General features: G+C 37.8%; 1 protein-coding gene across 5 annotated transcripts in view; it reads right to left on the bottom strand.

Moving 5' to 3' along the window:
• The window catches only part of adamts3 (ADAM metallopeptidase with thrombospondin type 1 motif, 3), a 230,382-nt gene that overhangs the window by 70,133 nt on the left and 137,387 nt on the right, over positions 1-22,862 (bottom strand). For all 5 annotated transcript variants that reach the window (XR_007040605.1, XM_047381322.1, XM_047381318.1 and 2 more), the window contains 3 exons: positions 17,944-18,049; positions 9,607-9,750; positions 4,242-4,374 (listed from right to left, as the gene is read on the bottom strand). Coding sequence is in view for 4 of the 5 variants with exons in the window: in XM_047381322.1 (XP_047237278.1) it covers positions 4,242-4,374; positions 9,607-9,750; positions 17,944-18,049 (383 nt within the window). In the remaining variant the exon portion in view is untranslated. The remainder of the gene's footprint in view (positions 1-4,241; positions 4,375-9,606; positions 9,751-17,943; positions 18,050-22,862) is intronic.

Genomic DNA, 22,862 nt, shown 5'->3' with positions numbered 1-22,862 from the left:
GCAGCCTTGAGGGGGTAATGAAGCAAAGAACATAGTAGTGTTTGGGTGGGACTCACAGGGCAAGGACTGCAGCTGGAGTCAAAGCTTCAAAAGCCACCCCACATATTCTTTGTGTTAAGCCACTCGTGAACCAGAGATGATGTCAGAAATGCATTGCCTGGACTTAGGAGAAAAATAACTATACCATTGCTAAGTGGTGTAAAGGTTTTCAGATCAAAGTAGTTTTTGCATTTTTGGAAATCAAAGTCCCAGAGTCTGGAAGAAGAGTGAAAAGATACACAATCTAAGTTGCTTGAGGTCCAGCAGGAAGTTTCCATAATCAGTGCTGATTTAGGAAGCAATGTCATCTGCTGGTGTTGGTCTCCTGTCAGCGCATCTGTCCATGTGAAAATTTTAAGAGCCCTTAACGCCTCCATTAGTTGACAAGCTTTATGGAAATGCTGATTTCATTTTCCAGTCTAATTTGGCCCCTGCCCACACACAATCACCATGCTATCACTGTTACTGATTGGCCTGTGAACTATCTCAAAGATGAAGTTAAGATGCACCACAGCAGACAATAAAAAGGGATTGTCTTCATGTTGATGAAGCTTAAACTTGAGCCCATGTGACATCCAGTTTGAATCGTGTGCTGGCCTGGATCTAAATGCCCCACTTAGTTCAGTGAGTCTGCTGTTTGTACCAACTGATTGGTCTTTTAAAAAGGTCATTAAAGCCCTTAACTACCTCAATTTTTAAATGTCACATTGTTCTTATTGATAGTTCTTTAGTTAAAATATGAAAGTGAGATGGTCATGGAAAAAGGTTGATTTTGTTTCTACCATTTTGTGTTGATTTGGCCACGTGTTTTGAATCATTCTCCTGCTGAAAGATCCAATGACAGCCTATTGTCATTAATTTTGACAGAGGTCACCAAATGTTCATTTTAATCGTGGGCAGACTGGTTTGAGAAAATAGAAGGGCAGCAGTAGCTTAGATATCACCTTGCTACAACCAAGGAATGCAAAAGATATCTTCGAATGCACAACAAACTGAACTTTGAAGCAGATGGACAGAAGCACGAGACCACACTAGGTACCACTCCTGCCAGGTATTAAGGCTACAATTGACCGAAGCTCAGACAGAATGGAAAAACGTGGCCTAGTAAGACGTGTTTTTATTTCAGCTGCAACATTCAGATGGAAGAGTCAGAATCTGGAGTAAACAACAAAAGCATGGATCCTTGTTTCATAAATTCCAGCTGGTGGTTTAATATTGTGGGGGATATTTATTTCGTACAACATGTTGGTCTCCTTGAGCACACTTAAAACTCACAACCTACAGTACCTGAGTAATGTTGGTGACCATATCCATCCATGTATGACCACAGTAGTCTTCGATGACTACCGTACTTTTAGCAGGAAAATGCACTGTGTCACAAACCTTCAGTCATCTCAAACTGCTTTCATTCCAATCCAATAGAGCACCTTTCAGGAGTGGTGAAACAGAGGATTTCCTTTACAGTTGCGAAGCCAAAAAAAAAATCTGCAGTAACTGGATGATGCGGTCTTGTCAATATGAACCACAATCCGTCAGGAACGGTTCCGGCCTCTCATTGAATCTATGCCACGAAGAACTGAGGCAGCTCTGAAAGCAACCTGGTGAAAGCACGGTGTACCTAAAGAAGTGGGTGGTGCGAGTATGTTTTCATTCTGTCTGTTTTTCTTTCACCAAAATTTTCTTTTGTGTAGGCAGCACGGACTTGAATCTAATGTCCTGATTCATGAATTAAAAATAGTCTCATCCATCACATGAAGAGTGCGGTGATGGACTCATCTTGTAATAAAATAGTAAAGTTAACTACTGTATTCTTGGGCAGATCAAACAAAGAGAAGAGAAATGGTCCATTAAGAATGAAACCAGCTTAATATTGATCTTAATTCTTACAGGTTTAGAATCGGTCATTTTAAGCAACACATTCCTGAGTATCGCCTGCTCATCTACAAAAGCTCAATTTTCTCTACATTTCTAACTCAACCATAAATTATTTCTGATCAATCATACAATCAAAGTTTTTTGTTATTAAGCATTCAGAAGGCTGTCATTAAACACGACTTCCTTTGTTCATCTACTTTCTGAGCACTTGGCAGAAACAATTACAATTCACCAGCTTCCAGCTCAAGCAGGGAATAATGAGACACTGAAAAATGTCTACTCCTTCTGCCTCCTCCCTCTCTCTTAATCTTGGTCAATTGTTGTAGTGAATGGGCTTTTGTATGTAACACAGCAGCAGGTCCCATACTGCCAATTGTGACGGCTCAGTCTCTCTGCTGTTTTCTTTAGCTGAGACACAAACGGAGACTTTGAAGCTCCTGTATCCTGGTGGTTTTCTTCTTGTTGAGAAGATAGATGACTGTTAGGAAAACTAACTAGTAAAATTTAAAGACATTAGATCATTTTTGATATTGTTTCAGTTTGTACCTGTAAAATTTCAAAGTTATTTAGAAATACTTCTATTCAGTCTGCCTGCTCGGGCCCAATATTCCCCACAAGCTTAGAAGGAGAGGACGCAAGACCCGCTTTAACATCGAACATCACAACTCTCAATAAACACGGTAAGTGTTTGGATCCCCGCAGTTTTTTTCGTGCACAAACGCATGCTTGTTTGTAAATTGTTCTTGAAATCACCCATTTCTTTTAATCCAAGTGTGCTATTTTTGTTGTAAATTTTCCCTTACTGTTCAGTCTCATATTCTTATTTTTTATTTGTAAATTCTTTACCTTTATGTGTATCTCTATGCTCCCATTTGCCTTTCACCTTGCTGCTGGTACACCTGAATTTCTCCACAGTGGGAAATAAATGATATTTTTACTCTATTCTATTCTTTAACCAGAATTCTTTATTCCCAACAAATGAAATATAATAAATATTCTTATAAAATTGAATACACTTTTCCTGTTTAAAACCATTACAGAACTGCAGTTAGGGTACAGTAACAAAACCGCACCTTTGGATTTCTTTCGCCTTATGATATAATCAGCCATAAAAATCATTCTGCATTAACATGTTAATTTGAAGATGGTTTTGAGAACTGTAAGCTCATGTACAGGCAAATCCAACATTTATTTATTGTTGAACCTCAACATTTTAACTGTCTTGTGACCTAAATTAGACAAATCACAACAAAACCACCTCATAACAAATTGTAAACATGCCGCTTCTCCAGCTCCTTATAAAAGTGATTCTTTCCTAAGCTAAGAGTCGGTAGTTGCTGCAACTGAAATTTACGAAACTGGTGCTAAGCAAGCACTAGCAGACATTTGCATCAGTTTAGACCTAGAAATGATTTAATAGCAAAATCATGGAGTTTTGCCGCCAAAGATATTCCGTTTTACTTTCTCTTTTATAATTTATTCGACAAGGAAGGTGCAATAAGCTAAGTAAATGTGCTAACATTGCAGCAAGAAGGTCCTGGGTTTAAATCCCGCCCATGCGTGGGTTTTCTCCAGATACTTAGTCTTCCTCCCACAGTCCAAAAACATGACTGATAATGAATATATGTGTATGAGTGTGTGCGTGCATGGTTCTCTGTCCTGTGTGTCTCTGTGTTGCCCTGTGATGGACAGGCTACCTATTCAGGGTGTACCCCTCCTTTCCAACAATGACTGCTGCAGATAGGCACCAGTTCCCCCGTGACCCTCATAAACTCCCACTGCAAATATTTGATAAAATAAAAAAAATTTAAAATGTACCCCAAATTGAAGAAAATATGTCATTTATGCTACATCCCCACCCAAATGAGCATCTTCACCCAGCTGATGTAAACGTTACAATGACAGTATTCAGCGAACGAATAGGTGGCACTCAGCTGTCTGCGACTGGCGGGATGCCAGGTGTAGATGTGGTAAAATAGGCAGATGACGATATAAATCACTTGCTAAAGTGTCGGATTCAGCTCCTGAGTCTGCTATTATCTAAATATCAGAAATTCTGAAGGCTGTCATCGGAAATCTCCTACAGGTCTTTCTGGAACAAGCAGACACCAGAGAGTCTCTTCTGTCATTTCTTATTCATGAAAAAAATGTCTGAAGAGGATAATAATTCATTTCTTTCAGCATAGTGACAGATACTGAATCCTCAATGGATTCCATCACTCCTTTAGTTACAATGTCACTCTTCATGGCATGTAGGATATATTTTCGAGACAGCAAGCACATTCTGTGGGTATCGAGTAGAGTAATAGCTTCAGGGATCTACTCACTGAGGTGCAAATCTTATAGCCCACTCCGAAATCAAATCGACACTGCTCATCCATGGAGTAGTTGATGCCAGGGAGCTCAGGAAGCTGAGGCCAGTCGTGTTTGAAGGGGTCATCCAGTAAACAATCATAGGTGCTGTGAAGAAATGAAACATAGTCGTGTTTCAATAGCAAGATCAACAATGTGAGATTATTGGTCTAATATAGAGTTAAGGAAGAGAGGATGAGGGTATAGACAGATCTGAAGATGAAGACTAATCTGGAGATGGTGCCATTGAAGTACACAAATAACCCAGCAACCCTTGACTCTTCTAGATGACCTCCTAAAAGGTACCATCTTGGAGGGATGGATAGAGCAAAAGGGATAGAACAAAATCTAAAGGAAAACAGAAGACATTGGTCAGGTTAAAGTATGGAGTGAAAGATAAAAACCATAAAGAAGGATGGTGTACTGTATCATTTTGTTGTTATGAAAACTGGGTTGTATTTGTATTTGAAATTGATTTGCAATAGTCTAGCTTGTTATAACACTCCGAAATTACTTGTTAAACTGCCAATTACAAACAATATATATAAAATACAAAACTATAGAGAATAAAGAAATGTCCACGTATAAACAAAAGACAAATGGCATCAATGGAATCACCAGCTTAACATAGTGAAAGAGTTTGAGGTGCTATTTTGTGAGGAGCCTTGGCCCTGGTAGGGTCTCCCGTGGCAAACTGCTCTTTAACTTGTGCGAATGAGTTTGATGTGAAGGGGTTGTAATAAAGGATGAGTAGGAAGAGTGGGTGAGAAGGGTTAGAGATGAAGGATGAGGAGGATGAAAACTGGGATAGGCATAGAGTTGAGGAATAAATGGGAGAGGGTAGGAATTTGAACCCTAACCCACATATAATTTATATAAATACTAACATGATGTAATTTACTAATTCATAAAATTGCCAGAAAAAAGCCAAAAATATGTCTTAGGTTGATTTTGCCCTAAAATGTAGAGTAGCCTCATTTAACTTGACCTCCAAATACATAATGGCTGCTGTGACCTCATAAATGTTACTACTGCAGTGTAAGGTTGATATACAGTATATCATCCCCACATAGAACGGCCCCACCAAACCGTCCTGTTGAAAAGCAACTCATATTGGCAGGTAAGCTATTCAGGGAGCAAACCTTTGTGGTTTTCCAACATTTTACCTGTCCTCAAGTCAAGTTATGTATGATGTACATGTTTTGTGTGAAAAGAGCTCAAGACTGGTCAGAAATACCTCAGAACTACATTGTGATTGATTATCTACTGTCAATCTGTGTTATCTACTGTTCTGTTTTAGTCTTCAGTGCTCTAGAGTGGGACAAATTAAAGCCTGTGAACCAAGCACAGACCAGTGTTGGACCATGTTTTGCTGAATATTTGCTGAATAAAACCACGGAGTATCAAGGAGACAGATTGCCACCCTTGTTTTTGTTCCAGTCGACTGCTGACGGTCAGATCATATTTTCCCCTTTCACCAAGGAGGCCAGAGGACGAAGACTGACCGCTCTTCTTGGAGTTTAACTGCGGACGCGCAGTAACTCCCCCCCCCCCCCCCCTCTCCCTCTCTCATTCGCTGCCCCAAAAGGAAAACTTCAACAAGTAAAATCCATCCTTTTTATTTTATTTTTATTTCTTTGTTAGGTATAGCGTGGACAGGGTAGAGTAGGATCTAATGCGATGTAGAATCGCCACTTATAGTCTACTGTGTTCTGAACTGTATGTGCATCCAACCTTTTATTGAAACTTTGATTTGCTGTGGACATCTGAAAGCCGCTGTGCTTCCCAGCTGTGTGTGTTTTGCGGTGTTGTTTTAACGCCTGAGAGCAAGCTCAGGTGTGCTGTGAAACTGGACTGCTATAATAACGGTATGGTGAAACCATATGGTAATTTTCTTTGTCTTCAACCTCGTGTTACTAGCAGGCCGCCAACAGTTTATTATCCTTTGTCTTCTTGGGTTTACAACTTTGCTTGGAGGAAGTTTAGGACTGCCTGTGTCCCGCTGAGCTATACTTTGGGGAGTGGCCTCCAAGAGCCTCGCTCAGCAATAACATTATCACTTGTTTGCCATAATTGCTGGTTTGATTCCATAAACACCCACTGCTGTTTTGTTTTATTTTGTTTAGTTAGATATTTTACCCCATTTTGTGTAGAACTTTGCATGTTTGATTAGGTGAAGATTATTGAAGAACCAGTTGTATCAGAGCTGTTGATTTAATAAATATTCACGTAGATAAAGAGAAGGCGTTTGTGTTTATTTTGTGCAAGAGTGATTTGTCAGTCAAAGTAAGGTCAAAGTTCCCCACGTTTCGTCAGAAACGGTTAATTAAACAGTGACATCTAGTAATAGTGATCAATTATGACTGAGTATTTAACGGTTGTATTTATCAAGGGCTTTAGGCTACAATTACAACACCAGAGGACATCTCTGGCTTCGATTCATAAATAAGGATTTTTGATTAAGAAATTAATTTTCTCAAATTATGATTTTAAATGATAATTCTTGATAAATATTAATTAATCAATAATCATAATCCCAACATCAGGCATATAGAAATCTCAGCAGTCAGAGTACTAGTTTATTTGTATTCATGAGCAGATGTCAGGGTGGTGGTTCCTATTTTAAATAGGATAAATAGCCACTGCTAAGGTTTGGATAGAGGTAACATGCTGACATTTAAAAAGATAGCGCAAAATTTACATTTAGTTTTCTTTCTTCACCATTTGTCCCACTGTCTATTAATGTTTTTTTTGTTGTTTTTTTTTTAAATGTGACATTTTCTTGGCGGAGCCCCTTTTTTTAAAATCATGTTCTATCAAATCTGTGCATTTTTGAAGCCACTTATCTAAAATAATGAAACTCAGGACCTTTTACGAACTGTCTTTTGAATCATTTTTGTTTGTATTCAACTGTTGTCCAAGCTTTACATATGAAAGACATTTCTAATTAGACTAACTATCATTTTTAAATCCACCAGAGTCAATAACTTCAAATAAAGGTAGGCATCAGACATACTGTTGTAGGTTTTAATCACAAGGAGTTACCTTTCACCAGAAACTGGCAACAACATTTAAAATTCAAGATGAGCACCCCTACAGAAATGACACATAAATAAGGATTCAAAAAGTATTCGTACCCCTTAAACCTTTCCACATTTTATTGTTACAATTAAAGACTTTATTTTTTATTTTTAGTGCGTTTTCTATTATAGACCAACACATGGTATTGCAGAAATATGAAGTTGAAATGTAAGTTATATATGGTTTTCAAACCATTTTTACATTTAAGACTAAAGAGTGTGGCATCCTATTGTATTGAACTCCCTTTAATGCATTACCCCTAAATAAATCTTTGAGTCAAAACTTTGAAGAATCAGGTTTCACTGTATTTACAGCTTGGGTTTTCAAGGGTTTTTCTCAAACAATTTTGTACATACAGCGCTGTGATATTTTTACATATTCTTCTTTAACTTGATAATTCTAATAAATTATTCTTCACTCTAAAGCATTGGTCTGGAACCTGTGATTCTGAAGCTGCAAGAGGCTATTTAGACTTTTCACAATGTCTCCTAATTACTTTGGCTAAAATTGATAAAGAGACAGTTTTTTTTTTTTAAATATAGATATAATGTGACGATGACGAATATATATATATATATATATATATATATATATATATATCCCCCACACCTTTACACCACCACCACCAGCCTGAACCATTGAAACAAGGTAGGATGGATCCATGCTTTCATGTTATTGACGCCAAATTCTGATCCTACCATCCGAATGTCGCAGCAGAAATCGAGACTCATCAGACCAGGCAACGTTTTTCCAATCTTCTATTGTACACCAGTTTGGTGAGCCTGTGCAACTTGTAGCCTCTGTTTCCTGTTCTTAGCTGACAGGAGTGGCACCCGGAGTGGTCTTCTGCTGCTGTAGCCCATCCACCTCAAGGTTCGACATGTTGTGTGTTCAGAGATGCTCTTTTGCATGCCTTGGTTGTAACGAGTGGTTATTTGAGTAACTGTTGCCTTTCTATCAGCTCGAACCAGTCTGACCATTCTACTCTGACCTCTGACATCAACAAGGCATTTGTGCCCACAGAACTGCCGCTCACTGGATATTTTCTCTTTCTCAGACCATTCTCTGTAAACCCTAGAGATGGTAGTGCGTGAAAATCCCAGTAGATCAGCAGTTTTTGAAATACTCAGACCAGCCCGTCTGGCACCAACAACCATGCCACGTTCAAAGTCACTTAAATCACCTTTCTTGAGTTGCTGCCATGTGATTGGCTGATTAGGAATTTGCATTAACAACCAGTTGGACAGGTGTACTTAATAAAGTGGCCGGTGAGTGAGCTCCGCTGGAGCTAAGCACCAGCTCCCCTGCAACCCTGCATGGAAATAGGGGTGTGGACAATGGATGGAAGGATATAATAACAAATATAGGTTTTAGCAATTTTTTATGGATTGACTGCATTGTATTTTTTAACAGGATGAAAATTACCAGTAATATATTTTATTTATATCTATTTATATTGTCATTAGGTTGGTGCTTTTTCATATATTCCACAAATGTCAACATCCCATAGAAGGAATTGTATCCATCCTCTTTATGCAAAAGTTTAATGTTTTTCTTTATTTTAAAACCTAAAAATAGTTGTTTAGAGGTGTTGTGCTGGAAGGTGAACCTTCACCCCAGTCTGTTGCAGCCTCTAACAGCTTTTATTGCAGGATTACCCTTTGCTTAGCTTTATCCATCTTTCAATCAGCTCCATCACTGCTGAAAAAAGCATCCCCACAGCATGATGCTGCTACCACCATGTTTAGCTTTAGAGATGGTGTGTTCAGGGTGATGTACAGTGTTAGTTTCCTACCACACAGCAATGTATGCATTAAAAAATGTGCAATTTATAATTATGAGCAAACATTGTACTTTTCAGGCCATTATCTGTAAAAATGAAAATGGAAGTCAAGTGTTTCTTTTCCTTTCGTATTACAATTATGCAACAAATGTGCGTAGATCTATCACATAAAACGGATACCAGTGCAACAGGGTAAGGGATTTAAGAAATCTTACCACTGAGAGGAAAGGAAATATTTAAACCTGTAGATTTAAAATAAAATGGGTAAAACAGCTTCAACTGCAACTCATTCTTTTACTTAAAAAATACTACATATTTTGATGTTTTTATTTTATTCAATAAGTGAATGAAAAGCTATATTTCTTGCGGCTGTGAGTTGGATGTATTATACAAGATAACATTTTTCTCTTCTTGAGCTATTTATAAAAGAGACTGCAAAAATCTGCTGTGGGAGGCAACCCCCAGCAGAAACTCACTGGATATATCTCTTCAGCTCCTGACCGCTGCACATGGACCAGTGGTATCGATGGAAGGCTGCCTGCACCAGAGGGGCCATCACGCTTCCCATCGCGGTCTCATCCCCACAGCGGTTTCCTTGGCCATCATGTTCCATGCCAAGCCTACAACCAACAGAGGAGATGAAGGTCAGATATACAAGAAAGATTTTACTAAATAAACTAGTTTTACACCACTGCCTCAAGGTGAGAGGGTGGGAATAACATATTTACAATTAAATGATGTGATGCAGGCGAGATCGAATGTTCAGTACATTTGGACTTTGCTACAAATTCATTATCTTCAGTTAAAGTTTTGTGTTAACTGCATTTGAAACTGTGCAAAGTTTTGAGACACTTTTTTTGCTTCCAATCAGGTAGTTTTTCTGGCAGTCTTTTGAAGTGGTCTTTATTGATAGTTCTGCATGCTTTCTTAGGATGTTTTAGAGTTTTTCTTTTGACTTTTGACACTTTCACTCATTTTCAGATTAATACGTGACCATTGTAAGAGGCCTTTAACATATTTACCTCAGACCTATAAATTATTCAGGTATAGGAAGGCTCCTAAACCAGTGTAGACACACACCAAGGTCTCTCAAGGCCTCTTTTACCAGCCTTTCACAAAGACACCATTTGGCTGATGATGTGATATTTTTAGCACCTACAAAAGGACCTTAAAAAAGCCAGCAGCTGAAAACGTTGCCTTAGTGATAGACTCAATTGGCCAACATCAAAACTGACCAATTTTCTCTTGATCAGCTCTGACTGCTGTAAAGCAGTGTTAGGCAGCTAATTAGTTACAGTTATTAATTACCTCTTCAAAAAATTTACTGAGTTACAATATTATAAAAGCAACCAATTATAATATAATATAATATAATATAATATAATATAATATAATATAATATAATATAATCACTATTAAAAACAGGTTTAAATGCGTAAAAGAGTTTGGATGTACATTTAATTGTTTATTATAAAACTAAATACTATACTATACTTACATATACTAAACAAAAGGAACTGAAAACAGGAAACGCTGTACACTACTATAAACTATTCAAATGTTACTTTGTGATTACATGAAACAAGACACCAGTCAAATTACATTTAATTGTAGGTGGAAACAACGATGCCTTTGAATTATCTGGGCTGTCCATGATGGTGTCTCTGTCCGCCTTGTTGTTTATGTGTGCTCATGGTGCGTATCTGTTTGTATGAGAACACCTGCTCAAGTCTGACTGTGGTTGGTTTACCTTGACTACTTTACTCTTCCCCAGCTAATCAGCAGCACTTCAGCCCTCAGTGTGCTGAATTATAGTAACACTCCCACGCAGCGTGTTAGTGACGCTGTTTATTTTAACACCGTTATTCCCATCACATGCTGATTAGAACATCAAATACTAACAAATCTTTAATTTACGGTATTCTGTTTTTTTAATGCATAAAAGTGAAATAATTCCTACCTCCTTAGGTTTTTAAAGAGCCCAGCTTACAGCAAGGTATTTTACTACCACCTCTATCAAGAAACCTGCAGCACATTTCTACTTTAATTATCAATGTTAGCTGCATTCGGTTGTTGAAATACAAAGTTTATTTAAATGGGTTTTATGTGGTGAAACCAATCGAAAGAAAGGTAGAATCAGCTGAAATCTGATTTAGTTTGGTCAGCTGCCAAAAAGAAATAGAAATTGGTAGTAGTCAGTAAAGCCTGGTAGGTAGCTACCATGCATATTGGTCATAAAGTTTATCTATATGTAAAATGCTTCAAATCTGAAACATTTATTTGAAATAAACCAAAAGCTAACTCAAAGAAATTTTCTCTGACCTTGAGTGTGCTTGGTTTATAACATCACTCAGTCAAGTGGATGGTTTTTGACCCAAAAGCCAAGATTAAAGAATCTGATAACCACATTTTGTTATGTTTCTGAACAAGAACTGAAGCGAACTAAGGTTCATATATTAGAGGGGCTCAGTACAATCAACCTTTTAATAAGTAAACATGACATTTAGATCTATTATTAGCACAGTCCAGATATTATCCCCACAATCATCAGTTTGGCTCTTGGTCTTTTGAATGACCTTTGGAATCAAAGACTTTGTCAATGTGTATCGCACATGTTCAACTGAGTTCCCTCTCAACCACACGTGAAGATTGGTTGTTCACGAATGTCATCAATCAGCTCACAGACAAGACACTGTCAGACTGGTTGATTCTATTACTGATGAACCTACTCTAAGTGGATAGAATAGAAAAGTGAATCACTTTTTATGACTGCTGGCATTAAGACACCAAATGGTTGTGTTCTCACACTATAATCACCACTATGAGGTTTCCAAGCACAGCTAGTTTGATGACCCATAATTACAACAAAACATTCAAGGAAGTGACGACAGAAATAGAAAATTAAGTTTCAGACTTGGACACCACTCAAACACATTAAAAAAAGGACTCACAACTTAAGGCTGCCACATACTCGGGCATTACCACATCTCTGGTAAAAAATTCCCACACTTTCTGCCATGGCGTCATCGGACGGGAAGGCAGAGCTAATTTAGCTGGTAGCAAAAGAGAAGAAGGTGGTATATAAGACCAATAAACCAGACTAGGGATGAAGAAGGGTAATACACCTGTTGCAGAGCAGAGAGTGGCAGTGACACTGCATATACTCAGGACTGGTCCGCTTGACATGGCTGCCCGATTATGTGGCAGTCTTAGGTTTGTGCTTAGAGGAGTTAGAACTTGACTTGGACCCAAGGTTTGGGACTGGAGTTCCAGGAACAATATCCTGTAATCTGTAGTTAAGGTATGTTTGATAGTTGCTGGGTCACAGAGGACTGGAAACTACCTCCAGCAGTCAATGAGGAAGAGGCAGTGTACACCCTAGTCAGGTCGCCAGTTCATCACAGAGCAACACAGAGAGACAGTGGATGTAAGGGCAGTTTAGAGAGGCAGGGGGAGAACATGCCAGCTCCATACAGAAAGGCTCTGGCTAGTGCTAAGGACTGTAGCTATAGTTTCATCATAATAACCACACTGACTCCAGGTCATTTCTGAACAAAACAAACCTCCCACAACACGTTATTCTAGCATAATTACAAGAAACTTCCTCTAAGAGCACAGAGATGCAGCAGCACTATCAAGAAGGAGCTCTGCAGTTCACAATATGTGTGGGAATGTAAGAGTGATGCTGAGAGAAGTTGAACATGTCTCAATATAGAACTGCATGGCAGAAACCCTGCAAAGTGAAGAAGTATTGATATTATATCTCAACATAGTTGCATGATTTAGAAGAGTATGATGTGTAAAGCTGCTGCTTTACTTGCAGTTGACATTTTCAATGTAACTGTTTCTGAACCTGCATGATTTCATAAACCACAACGTGAAAGCTTGCCCATAATATTCTAGTTTCCATTGAGTAAAGGTAGACATTTCTGTATATCATTATAATATAAATCATGTATTTATTGATTCAGTCATCAACAAAAGTTATTTGAAATGCTATTTGAAATGAAAACCATTGCCTTTTGTGTCAAAAATTGCCTTTTGATAGAAATCTCAGTTTTATTATTTATAAAGCCTTTAACTTATAAGAATTCACCAGTTTAAATAGTAAATTTGCCTGCCAAGCTGTCAGAGAACAATTATTATTATCCATTGTTATTAGTATTGACAAGGGTGCAGGATGAAGAAGGAAGAAAATACTTCCTCATCAGACTAATAATGTAATTTTTTTGTCTCACCGCAAGTTATAAAAATGAGCCTTAAAGTTGGCGTAATTGACCCGCAATGATCAGTAAAAAGTATTCTTATTTTGTATGCATGATCTATAATAACTACACTGACAGGATTCCTTCGCCAGATTGAGGCTGAAACTCAAGGTGGAGGTGCAAACAATTTTTTGTATTATATTTGTAGCTTCCTTGAAGCTTCCTTGAAGGCCAGAAAAGCAGCGGTGAAAAACCTGATTGGCAAGTACTAAGGACATAGCAACATCATGATTTACCCACAGTAAAATAGCTTTTTTTTCTGAACTTGCTGTGTTCCAGTCTGCTTTGAACTGGCATGGAGATTGTAAAATGGTTTTAATTTGGTGTGAAGGGGTTGTCAGCTTGATTTCTTAATAAGAATTCCTCCCTGATTTTCCAGACAGAGATCAGTCTGCTTGCTACCTGCTCCCAAAAAGATACTCACTGCTCTTAACTACTCCAGTCTATACCTTCAAAGCAAAATAAATCCTGTCTGTAATTTTGAGTTGATTCTTGGGAAAATAGTTTATGAACTACTGGTACTATTATTTCAGGCTGCTAGTAAGGATTGAGCAACACATTATTCAGTGTGGGCTGTCAATCGGGAATAACTTGGGGTCACAACAGTCCCTTCTCAGTCATACAAACCTGCATTTACTCATGGAACCCCGAAGGACAAATAACACCTTAGCAGACAATCATACATGAAATAACAAAGATGATTTGTCTCACAAAACATCTTTGTATATAGATTATAAATATATACAAAAGTATACAGGATAGCTTTTTGGTTCAGCTAGTTCAAATACATAATTATTTAGTGTTTTCATTTCCTGATTTAATAATGTAAGTAATTTTAAATATAGTTAACTAAAAAAGGAGCTGTGTTCTTCTGATTAAAGAGTGCCTCAACAGAATAACACAACCCCAGGAAATCTAAAAAAAAATATGACCCGCCTCAGACGCATTACATTTTGAATAAGTCAAGTAAAACTAACCTCGTCAATGTGGAGGCTGGTTAATTACCCTCAAGAGGGAATGTTTCTAAGTTTTGTCCTCTTAGTCACTGAGGGCTTCAGTGTAGGAATCACATGAGAAGACAGGAGAGGTTATTTACTGCCACTTATAGACAACTGTGCAACATATGCTTACATGTCATGGGTTCAACAAGCCAAGCCTTTTTCCAGACCTCTGAAGCAGAGCCCATATGTTAATTTGTTCAGTTACGTGGGTAGCTGGTGTTATGCTCAATAACACTCCTACACTTGATTGGAAGAGAAAAGTATGAAATCAAAAAATTTGCTCTACAATTGGAGATGACATATACATAAAATGTCGTGTAAAGGTGTCACTCAGTCATTTCTTTCTACTTTACTTTAAAGCAGCCAATTTTCTTCCTGAAATGTTTTAAAATAGTAAAGTGCTCAGTTGTTTTTCAGACAGAAAGTTATTTGTCGGACCCTGTTTTTACCCACTTTCTTTGCGGTAGCTGATCGTTTATGAAACATTTTTATTTTTTACACTAAACTTAGACCTATGAATCACTGAGGCATAAAATGGCTCCTAAACTAAAAACATAAACCAGTGGTTAGTCTAAACATAAGAAGCACCTTTTCAGCATGTCAAAAAAAGACAATTTGCTCCCATTTCCTGGCTTCAGACACAAACTGGATTTTTAAACCCACATATTTCTAGACTCATGTTTTTCTATCATTGTTCTTTACTGTACATTTACAGTAAATGTTTGCATATTGGCATCCTAATTAAAAATATCAGACTTCATATAAATATGCATTGCAGGGAGGAGTAAACAACTAAAACACTTCTGAGCATTTCTAAATCTGTTTATTTTGCATCTTAGATTTAAAGGAAAATGAAAAGCAACAAATGGTTTACAAAATGTAAACCAGTAACTGTACATGTCATGTCTCACATCCAAAGTGTGACAGGTGGTCTGCGCTTAAATAAAGTGCTTTACAATGGGTTTCATATTCAAATCATTAAAATATTGTTTATCTTATTAACTAACATTTGACAAGGAGACTTTGCTATCTATACTTTCTTCTTTGTCTCTTGTTTTTTATGAATTGATGGCTGAGTGTTGTATTCCTTATGTGATGTCATTATTCTTCAGCAACTTCCAGCTGTCTTGTGCTTCATGTTTTCCCCACTTGTTTAAACATTTCCTGACTTCAGAGACAAACAAATTAAACTATTGGGAGCTAAAGGACCAAATACAACTGAAAAGGAAATGTTGTAATACTGATACTAAATCCCCCTAGGCAAATGAAAAGAACCCAGTTTTAGTTTTTTACACCAAAGACCAAAAAAATCATTGCAATAGGTTCTATACAGATTCAAATTTTTAAATATTGCACAGAATCCTAAGTTAGTAATAAAAGTAACCAAAAAAAAAAAAAACAGTGTGAACCAAAGAAAACAGCAGTATAGGAAGGACGAGGCGATTCCCTAAAAGCTATTTGCTGAAAAGCTTTCAAATATAGCTTTTCTGCTTCAGATAGGACTGAGACAAAAGTTGAACACAATATGTTGACATACATGGATTCAAGCTGCTTGTCTAACATACAACTTTAATAAAGTCTAACTTTCAGAAAGCCTAATGAGCTTTTCATCAAGATGGCTTAAATAGAACGGTCTAGCTGCTCATGAGGATAAAATACACAGGACTATACATAAACTGTTACGTAGCAACACAAGTAATTGATACTGAAAACTGTGGTCGAAAAAATGTTAACAAGTGGAGGTGGCATTTACAGATACGTAAAGGCTACAGCACTATAGAGGTTCCAATTTAAATCATCGCTGAAATGTTAAGGGTCTCCTCAAGCAATTCACAGTTTCTTTTTCAATTTCTCAAGAGTTCAGGGACATGTGGGGAGAGACTAAAGGATAAGGGCAAATTTGAATGATGATTCATATCCTCGTAGTACGGTTTCACTTGCTGTAAGCATTCTTCTGATTGGTGTTGAAATCACCTCTTTGACACTGTTCAAGATCAACTTCCTAAGTCAACTTCCTGCTCATCTAGTCGCGTGAAAATGTTTTTTTATTTGATTGCTAGAACTGAATTGTTTCCGGTCGCATCAAATAAATGTCAGAGAATTTTCCCCTTCGACTCAGATGTCACAGAAAAGCTGAGCAACTTCAGTCCCTGGCTTGCTTTTATAACTACTGATGCCAGAGGATACAGCTCTGTGTTTACAAGCCCGCTGAGAGTCTGCTGTGAAGCAAGAAAGCACAAAGTTTTGCGGGGCTGGTGACATACACTGGGGCATTTTAGCTAGATGTTTCAGCTCAGCTATTTTTCAAACATCTGGTGAAAGGCAGTTCTTCCCTCCACAACACCCTCCTGATGGAAATAAGGGATGCACCCACAGATGGTGTTGCGATCTACTGAACTGTAACACTTAGAACATGGATCTCCCTTAAAACCATCATAGACAGCCTCAAATGGTTGCTCTAAAACATATTATAATCTGTTATCTCCTAAATCCTGCCATCCACAGGCTCAACTCTCTGTCCAGCTGGATGAGCAGACAGCAGACACAAAATGTATTCAGTTATAACTGTTTACCATCTCCTTCTACCCTCCATCCCTGAGTGTATCCTATGAATTTAACATAGTAAAACATTTCATCCCATGAGAATCAAAACAAAACAAGTGCAATTCTCTGTTTTGCAAACATGAATTATTTATGATTTACCCGTTCATTACGCATGCCATGCACTGACCCACTTTAAAAGAATTATTCGGTTGCTGGCAAACCATTTTGTTGCAATTTAGTTGCCAATGTGACAGTTTTTACTGTTATCTTTGTTTGGAGTAGTTTCAGTATGAGGTTAATCAATAGAGAGAGCATGAAAAGAAAATGTGCCCAGATCAGGCATAACATTATGACCATCAGCATGAGAGTGTGTTGGTCTCTCTTCTTGCCGGACCAACCCGTACCCTTTAAAGCCAGACTCCACCAGACCCCTGAAGGAGCGCTGTGGTATCTGGCAGCAGATCCATAAAATAATAATGTAAGTTGTAAGGTGAGGCCTCCATGGATCAGACCTGTTTGTCTGGCACATCCCACAAATGCTCTATTGGATTGGGATTTGCACAATTTAGAGATCAAGCCAACACCTTCAAGTCATTGTGGTGCGCCTGAACCAATTACAGAAGGTAGTCCAGACCTGAAGCAGCAATGCACCCCAGATCATAACACTATTTCCACCATTTTTGACTATGAGTATAATTTTCTTTTTCTGGAATATTGTGGTATTTTTAAGCCCTTTCCTGTTTTAACGAGTAAATGAGAGATGATAGTAAACAGCCTCTGATTAGTTTTGTTTTCTGTCAGAGAGTTTAAGGTCCATCTGTTCAAAGGTCCCCTATGTCATCTGACAGCCAGACAACAGGGCTGACAGCCTCCCAGACAGGCGATGCCTTAAAAATAGGACAATAATTCCCCCTCTAGTATAACACAGTGTCACTTTAATGTTGGCGTGAATGTGTGTAGGAACTCCTAGCCCAAAAAGGTGGAAATGTCAAGATGAACTTACACATGTCCAGTCTCATGAGCCACAACAAAGGCAGAAGAGAAGCCGTCTTCATGGTTCAGGGTGCAGCTCCGAACTGGGTGGCACATCCCTGTAACTGGAGCGTAACCTGAGAAAAAGTTTAAGGAAGAAAAGGTATTCAGACCAAAGGACCTTGTTTGCCAACTGTCACACCTTCATGTGGTCATTTTTCACATTTATACTGTCTTTCACATAGATTTTTTTTTATCATATACTAGAATTTGGTTAATCGATATATCATTAGTAAGGCAACTGTTACTCATCAATTTGTTTTGCTTATATCACAGAATTCGTAAGAAAATTCAGACTAAAAATCGGAAGGAGTCTCCACTGAACACAGTTTTCAACTTGTGACCTCTTTCAGGCTTTTTTAGCGACAAGTTCCGATACGAATTTATTTATAAAGTCCTACTAAAACAATAAGGCTGAAGAGTTTTACAGTAAGCAAATTTTAAGGCAGAACAAACAGGATTACATAATTAAAACAAAATCTATAAAAAAATAAAGTTAAATCAAACCGCTCACTCACTATTAAATGCCAAGGAATAGAAAGGCATTTTTAAATGAGAAGTAAAAAATTTTAGTGGTGGACCCTGCATGATCTGCACTTGCAAAGCATTCCATTGTTTTGGATCCGCCGCTACAAAAGCTCTCCCACCCCGTCCCATCCCTTTGCAGCGCGTCTTGTGGACTTTTAAAAAGATGTGATCTGCTGTGGCATCAGTTCAGAGAGACATGATGAAGCAGAGAGACCTAAGAAGAAATACAAGGATCTTAAAATTAATTCAAAACTAAACTGAAAGTCAGTGAAGCAAGGCCAAAACCAATGTGATGTCCTCTCGGTTTCTTGAAGCTGTTAAAAATCACAAGGCAGCATTTTAAGCCTGCTGTAAGCGAGAAAAAGCAGTCTAAGAAATGCGGGAAGTCAAAAACAGTAATTGAGCCTGAATATAATAAAAGCATAGGTTTCAGTCTCCAGGCTGCTTCTTTATAAAACAAGCTGGTAAAAACAGGACTTTGCAACTGCATTTACATGGTTTTCCAGTTTTAGGAGAGTATTCATTTTGACTGCTAAATTTGTTATTCAAATTCTCTTTTTGTTGCCAGGGACAACAGGTTAACAATGAAGCATTTGGTCCAAACAGCTTGACTTTTTCAAACAAATTCAGCACCACCCAGCTCCATACGTCCATAGCCTCATAATAAAGAAAGGAAGATAAACCTGACAATCGACTGCATAAATATGTAAGAGAACGTATGAATAAAAGATGATGGCAAGAATAATACAAAAAAAAAAAAAACAGGATTCCAACAACAGATCACTGTTAAGCCCCCAGGGAATGGCAGCACTTTAGAAGAGACAGGTACCATTTGACATCACAGTAGGGTCAGATGCAACTTTTTACCAGCAAGGGCTGCACAGCAAATGTGTTTGAGGTTTTTGGCTTCACACTAGAAGTTAAACAGCGAGTGAAAATGGTGAGAAATAAAGCAGCATGGGTAGAAAAACCTCCCTTAGAATCCACGGAGTGATGATGTCAGAGGGGTGGCCTGCGGGCTTCACACGGGAAATAATGCACTTTAATAAAGAAAGGAAGTATATAGGCTAGCAAATTTGACAACTGCCCTTTGTAGCATAATATCAAAGATGAATGGTAGCCTGCTTCCAGCAATTGCTCGAAACATTAAGAACTTATACAACTCTAGCACCAGAAGCATTTTGATGGTAATCGAGGAAATTGCAGAGCAGATAAATCACCAATCACCATAGCTTTATGATCACCAACATAAAATACTATAAAATAAACCAAGTTAAACTTTATATGTACCAGGGAGGAAGTAGATGTCTTGTAAATAAAATGGAAATGTGAAAATATCTAAAATATACTTCATTACAGTGTCCTAGTTACGTTGAATAGAAAACAACCAGCACCACTGTGTATTAAAATCAGATTTTTTTCCCAAGTGATTTTTCTTTTACTGAAACCCTAAAAGATTTAAATATCTTACCACCATGGGACCCAGATCTCTGAAAACCAGGGAAATAATAACTTTCCTAAAGTAGGCCAGATCAGAGTGTCTTTTTTTCAATTTGGGTAGAGTGTGTGTTACATGAGTCATGTGTGCATCAGGATTTTGATGGTACATGAGATAATGAGCGCATGAGACAGGTAAGCATTGCAGGACTCTTAGCACGGAGAAAAGAAATTGCAATGCGGACGCTGCAGCGGTCCATTGTGGTGAAGAGAGCGCTGAGCCAAAAAGCGAGGCTTTCAATTTACCAGTCGGTCTACATTCCTACCCTCACCTATGGGCATGACCTTTGGATCATGACCGAAAGAAGGACAACCCGGATACAAGCGGCTAAAATGAGCTTCCTCCGCAGGCACTCCCTTAGAGATAGGGTGAGGAGTTCGGCCATCCCGGAGGAGCTCGAAGTAGAGCCGCCGCTGCTCCTTCAGATTTTAAACCTCAATGGGTGTTTCCAGATTAAATAAATTAATAATAAAAAAATCATTTGAGTTCTGGACTTTATGTGTTTATAATTGCAAGTTTATTATGCCTTTATTATATCAAAAAATGACACATTGAGCCATAAAGGAAAAAAAAAAAAAAAAAAGAAATATCAGATATATATAAAGAGAAATGGTGCCAAATTTGAATGCTCAACACTTTTCCAACTGTTAAGCCCAGAGGTACGTACATTGACCATGCCTCAGTTTTGTGTCATGGTGGTAAAGGGAATTCATGCAATATCAATAACTACACCAACATATTGATCATCAACACCATAATCAACAACACTCCTCAAGGGGGTTGCACATTCCCTGCGAGGCATTGGTTTTTTTTATGGTCTTTAGGCTCCTAAGATAATAAACATCAATATCAAGAAAATATGATCCTTCATAAGCATTCAGCCTAAATGCCGACTTGGACCACATAGTCCATAATACTTTTCAAAAAAACTATTGGTTAAAACGCAAATAATTAACAGAAGTAGATTATTTTAATGTCTTAATAGCAAAACAAAAAACCCACTTATAATAGAGTACATTGTTGTCTGAAAAAAATCAATTTGCTGAACATAAATAATGAATGATATTTTAACAAACTGTTTCTAATATTGACCTCTCTGTTAGAGGAATCATTTTTATTTAAAACAGTCTAAAGCTATTTGTCTTTTCTATCAAGACACCGGAATGCAAAAAATACTTAAACCAGACATTAGAAAAAAGTGTATTAGTAAGAAAAAGAAGATATCAAAGAAAAATGGAAAGCAAAACAGAAGTAAATGGGCTAAGGGAACTTCAGAGTTTCCCACCAACTTCATTCTGACTTGTACTCCGATTCATGGAACTGGCGAAAAAATTAACTCAGAGATTAGGGTGATGGCAATATGGCCTTCCAACCTCAAAGACTTGAAGTCATAAAATATGGTTGAAAACATACAAAAAGCTGGTCAGCAGTTAAAAGAACACCAATCCCGCCCGAATCACATGCCAAAAAACATCTGGATGATCTCCAAAACCTTTGGGAACATATTCTATTGACTGGCAAGATAAAAACTGAACTTTCTGGAAGGTTTGTAGCTCAGTAACATCCAGTATAAAACTAACACAGCATTTTAGGTAAGAACGTCTTAACAGTCAAACATGGTAATAATAATAATAATAATCATCATCTTTATTGGTCATTGCACATGTACATCACAACAAAATTTGTCTTCTGCATTTAACCCATCCCTTATAGGGAGCAGTAGTGATGGTGTGATGGTCCGGGGCGATTTTGCAGCTTCGGTACCTGAACTGTGAAAGGAAGTTATTGTAATTCAGCATGTGCTTTGCTTTGAGCATCTTAGCTTATATCATTTAGAGAAGACCTGTCAAGCTCAAAACCATCAGACCACACCTGGTCTTCGGTACAGTTCTACAGTGCTTACATCAGTCATACTTCATATCCCATAAGGCATGACAACAGCTACCCATGGCTCAAGATGAAGAAGATCAAGGTCCACAAGCTGCACTGGTCAGAGATGCAGCAAGGAAAGTTGTGACTCTTTCCATGCTGCTAAGGAATGATAAACCAAACCGCATAAAACCTGGTCTTTGGGTAGCAAACAGAGGGGAGTTCTGGTTCCGAATACCATCCCCTTGATGGTTTAATCTTAAAAAGTCTGGATGAAGTTACAGAGATCCGTTGATTCCTTTGCCGCAACTGGAAAAGAAATTGCTAAAACTAATTGTCTAAATGAACGACTTGAGTTTCAGGATAAAAAGGCTGCAGTAACACCTTCCTCTGCTGCAGCTTTGTTCCAGATGTAGCTCCATAAACAAAAGGAAAATGTAGTTTTTATAATCTGGGAAGGGGCATTACTGCACCACTGAATCTCAGGATACTGCAGACAATCATGAGACAAGAGGATAATCAGGAGTCGTTTGCTGCACCTTGTTTATATAATTTGAATTTTCAGCAAACTTTGGTATTTTCTCTGACTTATTTTTTATGTGAAATAAACATATTTGTTCAAAAAACTAAATGTTCTTTCACATATTAAAAATAATTCACATATGGCTTTTTCTTCCTATCTTCCCAGAGAGGAAAGAGAGCTCCAACCTGGAGTAAGTGGCATTTTGTAAGTATGTTTTCCATATTGCAGTTGCTTCAGTAATAAACAGCTTCTTGTCACTTCAAGAGTTCAATCGGTGCCTGGTGCCAACCTATCTCCAATTTACGGTTTATGTCAGAGCTCCAAGATAAAAAACTCCTTTCCCCAAACCTAAAGAAGTATTTGAATGGCTAAGTTCTTTATGAAGAGTTATCAAAGAAATTTAAGCCGTGACTCAAATCCATCAGGTAATTAGAATAAATAGTTCATGCTTTTTTTAATCTCTGTTCCCTAG

This window comes from Girardinichthys multiradiatus, chromosome 12 (assembly GCF_021462225.1).
Source record: "Girardinichthys multiradiatus isolate DD_20200921_A chromosome 12, DD_fGirMul_XY1, whole genome shotgun sequence".
NCBI classification, from domain to species: Eukaryota; Metazoa; Chordata; class Actinopteri; order Cyprinodontiformes; family Goodeidae; genus Girardinichthys; species Girardinichthys multiradiatus.
This window is presented reverse-complemented; position numbering and strand designations above follow the sequence as displayed.